Source organism: Myotis brandtii, unplaced genomic scaffold (genome assembly GCF_000412655.1).
Source record: "Myotis brandtii unplaced genomic scaffold, ASM41265v1 scaffold422, whole genome shotgun sequence".
Classification (NCBI taxonomy): Eukaryota; Metazoa; Chordata; class Mammalia; order Chiroptera; family Vespertilionidae; genus Myotis; species Myotis brandtii.
This window is the reverse complement of record NW_005366171.1, coordinates 2,058,131-2,073,789: the sequence shown is the minus strand read 5'-3', so window position 1 is coordinate 2,073,789 and position 15,659 is coordinate 2,058,131. Positions and strand designations below refer to the sequence as shown.

General features: G+C 37.1%; 1 protein-coding gene across 4 annotated transcripts in view; it reads right to left on the bottom strand.

Moving 5' to 3' along the window:
* Positions 1-381: 381 nt before the first annotated feature.
* Positions 382-15,659, bottom strand: part of IPO7 (importin 7) — a 70,996-nt gene continuing 55,718 nt past the window's right edge. For all 4 annotated transcript variants that reach the window (XM_014545855.1, XM_005873958.2, XM_014545854.1 and 1 more), the window contains 10 exons: positions 12,265-12,393; positions 10,679-10,745; positions 10,469-10,594; positions 9,932-10,029; positions 8,513-8,608; positions 6,164-6,384; positions 5,865-6,070; positions 4,621-4,827; positions 3,331-3,447; positions 382-2,358 (listed from right to left, as the gene is read on the bottom strand). In XM_014545855.1, the coding sequence (XP_014401341.1) occupies positions 2,261-2,358; positions 3,331-3,447; positions 4,621-4,827; positions 5,865-6,070; positions 6,164-6,384; positions 8,513-8,608; positions 9,932-10,029; positions 10,469-10,594; positions 10,679-10,745; positions 12,265-12,393 (1,365 nt within the window). In that variant the 3' untranslated portion in view covers positions 382-2,260. The remainder of the gene's footprint in view (positions 2,359-3,330; positions 3,448-4,620; positions 4,828-5,864; positions 6,071-6,163; positions 6,385-8,512; positions 8,609-9,931; positions 10,030-10,468; positions 10,595-10,678; positions 10,746-12,264; positions 12,394-15,659) is intronic.

The following is a 15,659-nucleotide window of genomic DNA, read 5'->3' as shown; positions in this document are numbered from 1 at the left end:
ATTCATAATCTATAAGAAAGTATAATGTTTAAGGAAATACTGAAAAAAATTGAGGTATATATTAGATGCATTAGAAACTACCATTTAAACACTATTTAATATTAAATATAGTTTAATTTTAAGGTCTTTAATTTCAGTTAAAATCCATAAGTGGAAATTAGTTTGGATTGTCTGACAAAGAAAACAATAAAACTTGTTCTCAAAGACATACCAATACATTTCCTTGAAACAAAAGCTCAGCAAATGAGAATTTTCATACTATGCACTGGAATAACTAAAACTTTTATTAGATATGATTTTCCAATAACAATGTGAAAACTGGAACTATCAGTTCAAAGAGCAGTGAAGTCTGAAATTTTAAAAAGTAGACTAAATATTGGGTAGGGGATAAAAGATAAAGGAAGACGAAAATGTTTAATACTATTCAATATCTCCCCTCTGTACACAATGCTTCATATATACAACTACTCCATTTTATTGATTTTATCTAATAGTGAAATCCCCTTAAGTTGCCTAGGGTATACAGATGGTGTCCAACTTGGGGGAAAAAGAAACACACTTGATTAACAGTTTTCACTCACACACTTTAGACAGACAATTCTTTTTTTTTTTTTGCAAGATTTTCATAGTAAATTCATAAATATAGGAAATACTTTCACTCCTTTCAGTGTTAAAATAGAAAACCAAACAGTGCCAACATTAATGGCTTAATTATTGGCATACAAGAAAAACACAACACCAATGAGTTTTCTTCATTATGCATTTTAAATATCAATAAATTTTCTAATCTGTTATAGATAACAGCATTTAGTAGTTTGAATTCATTGAGATGTTGCTTTCAATTTGAAATATTGTTGTATACATGTATATAAAAAATAACCCAATGTATGACCCATCTGACTGATGTTTAAGATCAATAAAGGCTTATTTTTTAACATGCAGTTAGGAGAGAGGGAAGCAAGCCAACCTCTCTACACTGTCTGTTGCTGGCTTACTTTTGCAGTGGTATCAATAGTGGTTTTGGAGGGAACCGTGTGCCATCTGCCTATCTAAGATCAGATACCACAAAAGGGGTAAGGGGGGAGGATATGTATTGAATGTTAAATTTTAAAAGTGTGCATTTTGCACTCTTTCTAGGTACAGGATAAAAACAGGCCAATGAGGAAAAAGTTCTTATAATGAGGAAAACACTGCAATCAAATCAAGACATAATAGCCGAATTAAGTTCTTTTAATAGATTGCATATATCGATGGTTAGCCATAACTCTTGATAACTCTTTAAGAGTAGAACTTTATATCCAATTTACATGCTTCAAATATCACCTTTCTTATTACAGTAAGGTCTTGTATCCAAATATCCACTTGTACACTGAGAGCTTTAAGAAAAGCAGGACACAGAGGGAATTGCCATTTTTTAGCAGCAATGAAGTATCATTAACCCCTTTTAACATACCGAATTCAAGTCACTATCAGAGGTGAGCGCACCACAAAGTCACCAGGTACAAAATTGCTAGTTCATTTTTAAATTAATAACTTGAAATTACCCATGCCCCCCACCCCATTATATCCCTTCTTTTTATAAACAGCAAACATTTTGCTATTTTATACATAGGCTAGCAGGCTTGTTTCAATATGAAAGTGCTAATTCATTTACAGATTTTTAAAAATCAGTTATGTAGTGCTACAATAAATGTCCAATCTACATAGGAACAATCTTTGATGAGTGAAAAGATGAAGATGGAATAAGGTTGTCAATTACCTTATTTACATATGGAGAATAGATACCCAAAGATGAGGAAGAGACAGAAATCGGAGAAATACTCATAGGCGTAGAAATTACATCTACCTTTGAGCTTACACTGTAAATGAGACAGTTTAAATAGTCCTGTAGCCCATGCCTATTTTTTCCTTAGAAAAAGAAAAGCTGCCTTCATGACATCCCCTCTTGTTTCATATTTCCACAGTGTCACTTGAATTTTCAGTCAGAATCTTACTTTCTTCAAAAAATAAAGGAAATAAACCCCTCCAAGTTGCCTCCCTCCCCCCACAAAATCCCTCTGGTTTCTTTTTCAGTGCCAAGTTCCATGATCAGGTCTGACCTCCTGTTTTTTTGTGTGTGTATTTTTGGGTGTTTTTTTTTTTTTTGTCCATCTATTGATCAATTAGTTTAGAGTGGATAACATGAACCAGTTCTGAAACCGCTACTAGGAGGAACACAAGCTCATCACTACAATCACACAGCAGGAAAGACAGTGGTAACTCAGTTCATCCCTGGTGCCGGGCCTCCAAAGTTGAAAGAACTTGGCACAACTGGAGCACTGAATTTGTATCCTCCATGCTTCTCAATCATTTTGGATTCTAGAAAACAAGTAAGTGGTAGATTAATAGAACATGTGATCATCTTACTTACTTTGGAGAACAAAGTTCCAAATCTAGAGTATCCTCTAAAATGTTCTTAAAAAAAATAAAATAAAATAAAAAATAAAAAATAAAAATATTGATTTCAGAGAGGAAGGGAGAGATAGAAACATCAATGATGAGAGAGAATTATTGATCGACTGCCTCCTGCAAGCCCACACTGGGGATGGAGTCTACAACCCAGGCATATGCCCCGGCAGTGAATCGAACTGTGACCTCCTGGTTCATAGGTCAATGCTCAACAGATGAGCCTTGATGGCTGGGCAAAAATGTCCTTTTTTGAAATGCATACTGGCTAGAATGTTTAAAGATAAAGAGATAAGGTAATGTCTGAGATTTTCTTAACCATAATTCTAAAGAGTTGTTACCATAACTCTTAATTTTTTTTTACACTTTTAATAAGATTTTCAACTACCAAGCCATCACCATGTGCTTGAGCAACCTTAAAACTTCTGCACAGCCAAACCGGTTTGGCTCAGTGGATAGAGCGTCGGCCTGCGGACTGAAAGGTCCCAGGTTCGATTCTGGTCAAGGGCATGTATCTTGGTTGCGGGCACATCCCCTGTAGGAGGTGTGCAGGAGGCAGCTGGTCGATGTTTCTCTCTCGTCGATGTTTCTAACTCTCTATCCCTCTCCCTTCCTCTCTGTAAAAAAAATCAATAAAAAATATATTTTTTAAAAAACAAAAACAAAAAACTTCTGCACAATGAAAGTAGCCTTCAGCTACACTTAGAATCAATAAAGTAGCCAAACACAAAATTCATTTCATTTCATTCCTTCAGGTTAGAGTGGATTCCTATCACCTACAACAACTGGAACATTTACATAGCTAAAAATAATTTAATATAAAATTTTAAACCTATATCAAATCATGAACTGCATTCAAGAGGGGTTGTGGTCACATTAACATACCATGGGCTGCCCTTCTTTGATCAGCCAGAGTTGCTATATCCTGTAACTGTTTTCTTTGTTCTTCATTAAGACCATGAGTCAGAGTCTGATACCACACAGGATTACGATTTTGTATAGCTATCAAAAAGAAACAAAACGGGGAAATGGAAATAGTGAGAGACCTGGTAGCTCCTTTCTAGTTTGTCCCCTGAACTCCTCCTCCAGTACTAAAATTCTGGTCTATTTTACATTCCCTCAACAGTAATTTTAAATTACTTGTGAAACAAATGATATAGGGAGAAAAAATTCTGATTTAGCATTAATGCCTTAAAAAACCTAATCATTCTCATAATTCATATCTATAGCAAATAAGGACTCAGAACTTAAACCAGTTCTTATACAATAAGTAGCAAACTAGGAAAAGTTTAGAGATAAAATGAACACAACCCACTTAAACAAATTCAGAGTTAAAACAATTTAATAATAATCAAGGTTCTTTGGTTAGAATTTTCAAATCCCTAAATTAAAAAACAAAAACAAGAAACATTAAGTAGATGCATATAAAGGGGTGAATGGTACAAAATAAATAACATTTCTGTGTGTTTCTGCAAAAAACATTTCTGTGTTTCTTGTATCAAAATTACTTCGTCATGGGCTTAGAAAACGAATGCCTTGGTTATGAGAAAACTTATTCTATATCAAAGTTCATAATGCATAGGAATGATAAATAACGCAATAGTTAACTCTGGGAGAAAAGGGTATTTCAAATATGCCAATTTTAATACCTAAGCTGAATGATGGAACACATGTTATATTTTGTTGAAGTACAAGTACATGATGATAAAAAAGGGAATAAAAAGGGCACCAAATAATCTGTAGCCATCCATACTGTGACACAGGAAAAAAGGAAAATGGATTCCAATGCCATGTCCAATTCTTAGACAGCTAAGTGTGGATTTGGCTGGGAAGGTACACAAACACAAGAGTGAATACTTCTGGGGTAAGCTGGGAGGCTAGAAATCAGAAGTGGGAAAGAGGAACTATCATCATATAAACTTTTTGAACCGCACTATTTTCCTATAATATGCATGATTCAAAATTATAATCTAAATAAAAATAATAAGATAAAGAAAATCCTCTCAAACTATGGCAACAGTAGAAATAACTTTGGTTACTTTGCCTAACAATCCTAAAGCATATTCTATTGGGTATGATATACTCAAATCCCTTTAAGGGACAGATCTAAGAAAAGATTGGTTCACGGAAATTGATCATATTAGAAGTATATGAATTACATATGACGTGACTTACTTTGAAATATAGCTTTAAATATTTGATACTCATCAACAGGGTTATCTTCATCATCAATGATTGTGGAATAGCCTTCCAGAGCAGTCTCCTCAGCATCATTTTCTTCCCATTCGTCGTCATCTCCATCTTCACCTGCTTGTTTAGCCAGAATCTCTAAGTATTCTTGACCATCTTCATCAATGTCATCTTCATCACTCCCCAGTTCCTCTGCCAAGTCAAAAAATAGGCCCTTTTGTTAATATTGCAATATTCTGTTATTCAACCAACTGACAGTGATAACAGTAAACTACAAATCCTAATTGAATAAATTCAGGGAAGAGTTCCAGGAATTGGTGTTTAGGTATGTGTTCAGCAATAAATAGGAAAAAAATTATCGAAGGAATGCAAGAAACCCAACCATAATTCTTAATAATATTAGAGGTTTGAAAAATGACTGCATAATGAGATCAGCACTTGGTGTACCCTGAGCCATATGACAATATACCAAACCAAACACTAATAGTCATGTAGTTTATATTACATCCACAGAACTCGTTTGGCAAGACTTTTTAATGGCTGGCTATTAAAATGTTCACACATTTTAATAAAAGACAAAAATGGCAATTGTTACCTTATTTTGTAACCATTAAAATAATTTCTCTTAACCAACATTCTATTAATTTGTACTCTTGTAGTCTATAGTGTCTTGTAGGTGAAATATACTAGGCAACATCCAATTAATTTTATTTTACAGTTAGGACGCTGAGATTTTAGCACTAATAAATGACAGATCAACACTGAGATGCTAGATCAACACATAAATGCCTAGAAGTGCTTTTATAGATATAGCCGAGTTCCTGACTTCTTAGACCTTACCTTAATGGGAAGGTAAGACTGTCTTTCTATGAATAATGGAAATGAAAACATTTGGCTATGATTTCACATTTCTTTAGAACAGTGGTTCTCAACCTTCCTAATGCCGCGACCCTTTAATACAGTTCCTCGTGTTGTGGTGACCCCCAATTTCATTGTTACAAATTGAACATAATTAAAGCATAGTGATTAATCACAAAAACAATATGTAATTATATATGTGTTTTCCAATGGTCTTAGGCGACCCCTGTGAAAGGGTCGTTCGACCCCCCAAAGGGGTCGAGACCCACAGGTTGAGAACCGCTGCCTTAGAAGAAGGGCTAATAAATAAGTTAAGTCTAGTGATATTTCAAACTAGGTAAGTTTGGCTCTCTCCGTCCCAAATCCCTTACCCGTTTCATCATCATCATCAGCTTCATCATCATCATCACTGTCATTTTCATGTTCTGCATGGCAGGCATATGCTCTTTTTAATCCATTAAATAAAAGGATAAAAGCTGGCAAAATCTGTCCAGAAACCTGATTTAAAACTTGTGGTATCTGTTCCATATCAATAAGAGCACACAGGCCCAGAACACACATCTTTCTGTCATGTAGCCTAAAAAGTAAAATAAAGATATTTTCTTTTTTTCTTAATAAGCAAAGTTCCTTACAAAGTTAAATAAATAAATATCCAATATATGTCACTCACCCCAAGAAACAATCAACATCATTAAGCCACTGTGTGATAAAATGATTTGTAACTGGTTCAACGTTATTAGGGAAGCGAAGATTTTCTAAAGTGTTAAGAAGGAGGTGTGGATTATAATACAAAGCTGCAATGGCAACTTGCAGGCACATTGTTCGAAGTTCACTTGTCTTCACCTCTCTTGTCAGTCTCTCTAATGCTGCTTCCACGAATGAGGGAATGCACTATTAAGAAAGAAAAATATTCCAAAATTACAAATTAACAGCAATCTAATTATCCTACCCATATTAACTTACTTGTTCCCTCATTTCACCCCCTTCCCCCATTAAATGATATAATAGCTTTTTGTTGAGGCATTTCACTGGGAAATCTAATTTTAGAGAGAGGTAAGTCTTCATCAAGATAGAGCCTCACCCTAACCGGTTTGGCTCAGTGGATAGAGTGTCAGCCTGCGGACTCAAGGGTCCCAGGTTCAATTCCAGCCAAGGGCAAGGACCTTGGTTGCGGGCACATCCCCAGTAGGGAGTGTGCAGGAGGCAGCTGATCGATGTTTCTCTCTCATCGATGTTTCTACCTCTCTATCCCTCTCCCTTTCTCTCTTTAAAAATCAATAAAATATATTTTAAGAAATAAAAATAAAAATCATCATTCTCCCCTTAAAGAAAAAAAAAAGAGCATTAACAGCAATAGCTATCATGGATTTGCAATACTCCAACTGGCTAACCTTACCATGGCAATAATTTCTGCAATATATACTCATCACACTGTATATCTTCAACTTATACAATGTTCTATTTCAACTAGAGGCCCGGTGCACAAAAATTTGTGCACTGGGGTGGGGTTGTCCTTCAGCCAACCTGTGCCCTCTCGCAGTCTGGGACCCCTCAGGGGATGATCACCTGCTGGCTTAGGCCGGCTCCCTGGGGGATTGGGCCTAAGCTGGCAGTCAGACATCCCTCTGGCAGCAGGCCTAAGCTGCAGTCGGATATCCTTAGCGCTGCTGAGGAGGCGGGAGAGGCTCCCACCACCACCACTGTACTGGCAGCCGTCAGCCTGGCTTGTGGCTGAGCAGAGCTCCCCCTGTGGGAGTGCACTGACCACCAGGGGGCAACTCCTGCATTGAGTGTCTGCCCCCTGGTGGTCAGTGTGTGTCATAGTGACCAGTCATTCCCAGTCATTCTGCTGTTAGGGTCAATTTGCATATTACCCTTTTATTATATAGGACAGAGGCCTGGTGCATTGGTGGGGGCCACCTGGTTTGCCCTGAATGGTGTCCCGGATCAGGGTGGGGATCCCACTGGGGTGCTTGGCCAGCCTGGGTGAGGGGCTGAGGGCCGTTTTTAGACTGGCCACACCCCCTTCAGGGAGGGGGTTCTTGCGGGGGTGCCTGGCCAGCCTGGGTGAGGGGCTGATGGCTGTTTGCAGGCTGGCCACAGCCCCCAGCCACCCAAGCTCCCAGCAAGGCTGGCTGGAAGCAAGTATCTGGGATTTATTTTTCTTCTATAATTGAAACGTTGTTGCCTTAAGCGGAGGCCACAGCTGACCAGGGCAGGCAGGAAGCTTGGCTTCCTCCATTGCCCGGGCAACCAAGCCTCCTGCTTGCTCCAGCTCCGTGGCTGCCAGTCGCCATCTTGGTTGGGTTAATTTGTATATAGTTTCTCTGATTGGCTGGTGGGCGTGGCTTTGGATGTAGCAGAGGTGCGATCAATTTGCATGTTACTCTTTTACAGTGGGGCCTTGACTTACAATAGTCCCAACTAACGAGTTTTTCGAGAGATAAGCTGTCTCTCGGCCGATTTTTTGCTTTGAGTTGGGAGCTAAAATTCAGGTTACGAGCCAGCTTCAGATACCCCACCGCTAGTAGGCGCAGCGAACGTCACAGTGAATGCCACAACATCAGCCCAGCATCACGTGTCTCACTTGTTTACTTTTTGATTTGACATACAAGTAATCTGAGTTACGAGCTCCATCACGGAACCAATTAAACTCGTAAGTCAAGGCCCCACTGTATTAGATTAGATTATATCTCAATAAAGCTGGGAAAAAATTCCTATTGGAACTGACTGGAAATTTAATGACTAAATCTATTTTATTCAGAAGTGATAATAGCAAGGAATACTATCATAACTTACCTTGCATGATAACAAGTAGCCATAAAACTTGCCAGTCATATTGAACACATGTATATTAAACATGATTATTACATATTTATTAAATTTTAAACCAATTTAGGTGTCATAATAAACAACAATGTACAGAATATATAACAAATGGCCAAAAAGAAAAAAGTGGAGGGAACGATTTCCTCTCTGAAGCCTCACATACAAATCATTAATAGTTAGCCTTACTGACCTGGTCAATGCCACGCCCTTTGCATTGTAGAATGATGACCTCTAATAATTTTGCTGCATGACACTCTGCATCTTCTCCTGCAACCCCTGTAAGAACCTGATCAACACAATACAAATTGAAGCGAGTCGTCATGAAACCTTCCAATCTGAGAATTTCTGTCCTGTCTTTAGTCTCTGGAGTATTTAAGATACTCTAACTATGAATGATTACAATATTCAGACTATAATGTAAAGCACCTGGGAGGATGCAGTTGTTTGTCACATTCTAGCAATCTGGATCTTGGTCTACATAATCAAAGCATCTCCCCATAGTGCCATTCCAGACAGTAGCACCTTGATAACCATTACTTTTCACAGAAACATGCCAAAGGACCCTACCTTTCTCAGGGATATCTGGCTCTTATGTAAAGAACTACAAAAAAACTAAGCTGATATTGTTTAAAATCTTTTCTCTACACAAGTCTCAAAAAATAAAAAATACTGTGTGGGACAGGAGGAAGCAAGAGGCAGACAAGAAATGTCCCGGGACAAGTAATAAAAAAAACATGGAGTAGGTGTGCTAGTTAGTACTAAAGGGCTGAAAATGTTAATGACAATGTTCTGGAATATGATGGTGTAGATATCTATTCCCAGAGTATTAACATGATAATAGTACTGGCAATAAATATTAAATAACAAGTAGATGATTATTTTGTGACTAAGCTGTCAGAAAGGAAATGAGGACAAGCACATCTAAAAACTTCATGGAGCAAAATAATTTTTTAGATGCCTGATGTTAAACAGCCTGCTGCCTCTCAACAAGCACTTTTAGAAAATTAAATGCTATCAATCATAGTGACTTTGATATTGAAGAGCCTCCATTCAAGTACTTTATTCCCTCTAATTGAAGAAAAGCATTTTTTTAAAAAGCATTCACCATAAATTTATCTTGTACTTCCCAAGAAATGGCACAGTACTTTTGACTTTATAAGAAACCCTCACGTTACAATCTTGATATTTACTAAATAATTAGTGTACAGCCTCCATAAACCCACTGTCTCCAGGAATTTTCTTTATAAAATATCTGTAATGATTCCTGATCCTTTCAAACATATCTCAAGTTTTAGATACTTTCCTTCTTTGGATTCAAAGCCTAGCAAAGAACTAAGCTAAAGTTAAGCTCCAAGCACTCTGAAAATCAAAAACATTTATAACTTTAGTTAAATGTCAGTGGGCAGACACAAGACAAATAACTGTCAAAGCCATTACTGTGGCATCTAAGATATCAGGTGTTATTTAGTTTAAACTTTTAAAGGCCTTATTCTGTTAGACCCATATAATCTGTTTGGCATAATGTGGTATGATGTAACTTAACAATTTTATACTTTTCATAACACCAGCCTCATGACATACGTTCTTCTATTAATTAAAAATGACCTACCTTTTTGCACATACTGTATATCATTTCAAGATACTTGGTATCAGATAGAAGTGTGTCCGTATCAACTGTCACATAATTATGAAGCAGAGGCATCATATCTGTATTAAAAAGCACCAGTTAATTACCACTAATATAAATACTATGGGTTGGAAAAATCTCCTTAGAAAAAGAAAGCAAATCTGAGGTTGTTTTTTCTGTAACATTTGCTTTTAATTAAGGTATATTTATTTATAATTAGATGAAGGAATGAACCATTATTAAAGTGAATTCCTTTATAGTTAGTAGTTAAAACACAAAGATTATACAAAGACTATGGACAGGGAGCCAGAGGGTAAGAATATGTGTTAAAAGGAAAAACAAAACACTAAATAACTAAATCAAAATATACAATGGAAATCAATGCTATGGATCCTTGAGCATTAACTGGTACTAATAATTTATCCAAACAAATCATGCACTTAGAATATTCAAAAGTACGTGTTCAACTGATATACAGCAAAATGGAAAAAAATCTTCAGTATTTCTATGCTGATTTACCTGTAAAGTAATCAAAGCCATCTTGTTGAAAAACCTCAAATACCAGAGGTAGAAGCTGCCACATCTGTGGAGACACTTGTTGACATGTCAAACTATGTGCTAAAGAGAAGATCTCCTCATAGAATTCTAAAAGAGAACATGGAGACATTAGTATAATGCTTGCTGATGTGAAATAGCAGTAAATTCTTACCACAACTTAGAGGTATATACCTAAGACATGCTGTTGTAAAACAGTTCCAATGACCTGTAAGCAGATTCCCTCAAGCTGCTGAGTTATCTAAAAGAAAAGGGAAAAAAAATTACATGGAGGAATCACAGCACCTGAATGAATTACTGAGCAATGTATAGTGTAATTCAGTGTATTAAAATAAAGTCAGTATTGTTAAGAAATCATTTTAGTTCTCTGCACTGAAATGATTCACTCATAATATTACAATGTTGTGAACCATAACACAAGGAATAACATATGTAGTTTACCCAAAAATTAAAGGAGCCACAAACGTTCTGTAGACAGACTTTAAATTTTTTTTGTGTGTAAGTATTAACTCAACCCAGATATAACTGAAAAGTCACTGTCAGTGACTTACAGAACAATTATTTGAAAGAAAACATTATTCTAACCACTTCCAATAATTCTTAAATCACCTCCATTTATATAATTATAGTAGATATAGAGAACCAGGCCCCCAATCATATAAGACAGAAAATACAAGTTCTTTTTATTGTTAGTGTGGTCTTCAATTGGATCCTAAGTACCTGAAATACATCAGAATGTTTATGAAGGCGCAAGGGGAAATAAGATAAAAATTTACTAACCAGATATAAAAAAAGAACATCCATCTCAAATACATATTATGTTTAATACATTTTCTTCAAATATAGTAAACAATTGACTTGCTAATCATAAGTTAGCTTAACTATATGGCTTCTGCCTACCTACTATTATCAAGAATAAAAAATAATTTATTAAAATCTCATATTGCAAAAGGCAATTTGTAGATAATCTGAAAGCACAATTTGTGGATATAAATATCTACATTGGAATTAAAACAGCAAGTTCAGGACAGTGATTACTTCAAAGGGAAGAATAAAGAAATGAGATTAGGAAGTGGTAACCCAAGAACTTTAATGACATAAATCTGAAATTGTTTTTCTTACTGAAAATAAAATCTAAAGGATATACTGTAAAATGTTAAAATCTAATACATTTTGGTAGTGATTAAAGAGTTTTGGGTATAGTTTTTCTCTGTATATTTCTCTTTTCTGTATATATTTTGAATAATTCCATTTTAAAAATTCATTTACAGTTCACACCTTTTTTAAAAGATAATAATAAAAGAAAACTACAAAGATGATAATGATGGTTGCACAACAATGTGAATGTACTACTGAACTATACGTGTAAAAATAGTTAAGATGGTAATTTTATGTTATGTGTATTCTACCATAGTTAAAAAAAAATTTTTTTTATTGATAAGAAACACCAAGTAGCATATTATTTTCCTAGGAATCACCACACTTTTGGATCTGGAAAAGGTAACCTAAGAGGGAGCCAAAAATCCTCAGCCTTGGGGTAAAGATATGGTAATATAAATATCGTGTTCCTTCTAGTAGTAAGGAACCTAAAACAAGGTACTCTTATCCTTACAATAGGGAACTATTTAAAAGATGGCAGAATCAAGGTGCATGAGAAAATGACCAAAATTTTATGTAAAAGCCATCCAAAAAACAGAATAATTGATAACGAATGGCTTGAAATAACCTAAAACCTTTACAACACTAGATCAATCCCTTACCTCTTTATGATCTTCAACTACACTAAGAAGTGTGTCAATAGTATTCAAGATTCCCATAGCAGTAACAGCTTTGTCATCACTTCCTTCTTCATCTGGCCCAGTCTGGATTACTTGATTAAATGTCATTGCCTAGATTAAAAAGAATATAATTTAGGTTTGCCATTAAAACAGCATAAACATTCTTTGGTCTGAAGATTTTAATTTTAAAATGTTCTCACTGAAACAACATAAGCAATGTTTCCAAATTGATCAGTAATAATTTAAGAGCTTGGACACTATAATCAAATGGTACTTTTCTGTGAATTTCTGGGGGACCTTAAACAACTTATTTGACCTCTGTTTCCTGACATCTCATTTGGGAACTTCATAGAGAAACTGTGAAAATAAATGAGGCAAGGGACAGAAACTGTTTAATATTATGAATATTTTTCTTTATTGATTAAGTTATTACATATCTGTCCTTATGCTCCCATTGCCCCCCACCCCTACTATGAATATTTTTATTAATATTACTGGCTAATAGCTGATAATGCCCAAATACAGGTATCAGGTATATTAATCATCAAGGTTTTGTTATTGCAATATTCAACTATTTGTAACAAATTTCTGAGTCATAACTAATAATCAGACCAACATATTATAAATGCAATATACATACATAATGAATGATATTACATTTATTCAAATGTCCTCATACATGGCAAAATCAGCTGTTAAGAATATAATTTTCCAACCCTGCCTGAAGTGGCTCAGTTGGTTAAGCATAGTCCATGAACCTGAAAGGTTGCCAGTTTGATTCCCAGTTAGGCCACATACCTAGGTTTCGGGCTTGATCCCCAGTAGCGGGTGTGCAGGAGGCAACCGATCAATATTTCCCTCTTATATCAATGTTTCTCTCTCTCTCCCTTCCTCTCTATCAAAAAACCAAAAAAGGGGAAAACTTTAAAAGTGTATAATTTTCCAGGAAACTATTTCTAAAATTTTGTTTTTACTGAATTTGTTGGGGTAACATTAGTTAATAAAATTATGTTTCAGGTGTACAGTTCTATAATACACACCTGTATATTGTAGTGTGTTCCCCATCCAACATCAGTCAAGTCTCTTTCCATCACAATTTATCCCCCTTTTACCCTCGCCTACCTTCCCCACCACCCTTTCCCTCTTATAATCACTACTAGAGGCCTGGTGCACAAAAATTTGTGCATTCAGGGGGCAGTCCCTCAGCCCGGCCTGTGCCCTCTTGCAGTCTGGGACCCCTCAGGGGATGACCACCTGCTGGCTTAGGCTGCTCCCCGGATCGGGCCCCCCAAGCTGGCAGTCAGACATCCCTCTGGCAGCAGGCCTAAGCTGCAGTCGGATATCCTTAGCACTGCTGAGGAGGCGGGAGAGGCTCCCACCACCACCGCTGTACTGGCAGCAGTCAGCCTGGCTTGTGGCTGAGCAGAGCTCCCCGTGTGGGAGCGCACTGACCACCAGGGGGCAGCTCGTGCATTAAGCATCTGCCCCCTGGTGGTCAGTGTGTGTCATAGTGACCAGTCATTCTGCTGTTAGGGTCAATTTGCATATTACCCTTTTATTATATAGGAGGATAAGTGTTATCTGTGTTTATGTGGTTTTTGCTAAATCCCTTTACCCTTTTTACCTAGACCTCCAACTCCCTCCCTGACAGGTGTGTCAGTCTGTTTTCTGTATCTATGACTCTGTTTCTATTTTGTGTAGTTTGTTCAGTAGATTCTACATTTCTACATAAGTCTTTCTCTGACTGGTTTATTTCACTTAGCATAATCTTCTCCCAGTCCATCCATTTCCTTCTTTTTAACGGCCGAGTAATATCCCACTGTGTAAATGTACCACAGCTTTTTATGCACTCATTTACTGATGGGCACTTGGGCTGCTTACAAATCTTAAGTCTACCAGACCTGAGGCCCTGAACCTAACTGTCCCCTATACCTGGGCTCCTGAGCATTAAAGAGAAAAAACCAACATGATATAGAAAAATGTTAGTTGCAAACAAGTGGTTAGAATAAGATGGAACTTGGAGACATTGTAGAAAATAGGTCTACCTTTCATCTAGCGCCAATATTTCACCTTTGTGTGCCAATCCACCCAGCAGGATGAGCCTTGTTTCACAGAGGTACTTCTTGCAAAGTGAGCACCAGATGTTGCTCTTCACCTTCTTGCATGGATTGTCTTTGTAAGACACTCCAGGATTTTGCTTGTTGTACCTGGAGTGCTTTTCCATGCACACAACACAGATATGATTAGACGATGTCCCTGGGGGAATCTCTGGAAAATGATTGCCTGGGGTCATCCGTTGAGGGCAGGGTTCCTTTTGTGGGTGGCGGTGGGCTGATGTCCTGTATCCACCAATAAGTTGCAGGCACAGTTTCTGAATATATCTGGTGAAATAAACTGGCTTTTTTGAAGCAGCTTGCTGCTTTGAAGCATACAAGATATAAGAATTATAACTGGCCCACATAAAAAATTTTTATGAAAAGTCGCCAGGGCCAGCGGTAATGACGACGAGACCAGTGAAGGCGGGTCATCTGGTCATTTTTGTCACAGCCACCCATATATTTATTATACTCCTTCACCGGTAATGACGACGAGACCAGTGAAGGCGGGTCATCTGGTCATTTTTGTCACAGCCACCCATATATTTATTATAGTCCTTCACCAGCTGTGGCATCTGTATTTCTTGCACACTGCCATCTTTATTTCTTCTGTTTATTACTACATTTTGGGCTGGATCGTGGTAGTTCGAAATAAATGTGATGGGCTTTCTATCCAGCCAAACTAAACATGTTACATTTTCTTGACATAGATAGCGACTGTCACCCCTAGCAAGTTTTTTTTACACTTTTCAGCGACTTAGGAAACTGCTTCCTGTTTTGCTGCAGGGTTCCCACAATTCCTGTGTGTAATTCTGACAGTGCATATTTAGCAAGGGTTACAGAGTTGTAGAACCGGTCCATAAGCACATGAGATTTATTTTCCATTGCACATGAAGTCAGGAGACGAACGACTGTATTTCCTTCTGCGCCCAAGTCTTTTATAGGCATTGGTGCAGCACCAGTGTAGATTTATGCATTCAAAATGTAGCCAGTCTCACCTTCACAGAGAAGGAAAGACTTGATGCCCCACTTTGTGGGCTTATCCTTGATATACTGCTTGATGGCCAAGCGGTTTTTTTGTCGGGATCATCCCCTCATCTAGGCTCAAATGTTGCTTTGGCAGATAGAAGTGGAGAAACTTGGGGAGTAGACTTTCCAAGAAAGGCCTAACTTTATATATTCTATCTGTCTTATCGATATCTGTGTCTTCCTCATCAATTATGTGTAAAAAACTCCAAAGGGCCAAGAATCTGTCTCGAGTCATAACATTTCGAAATCCGG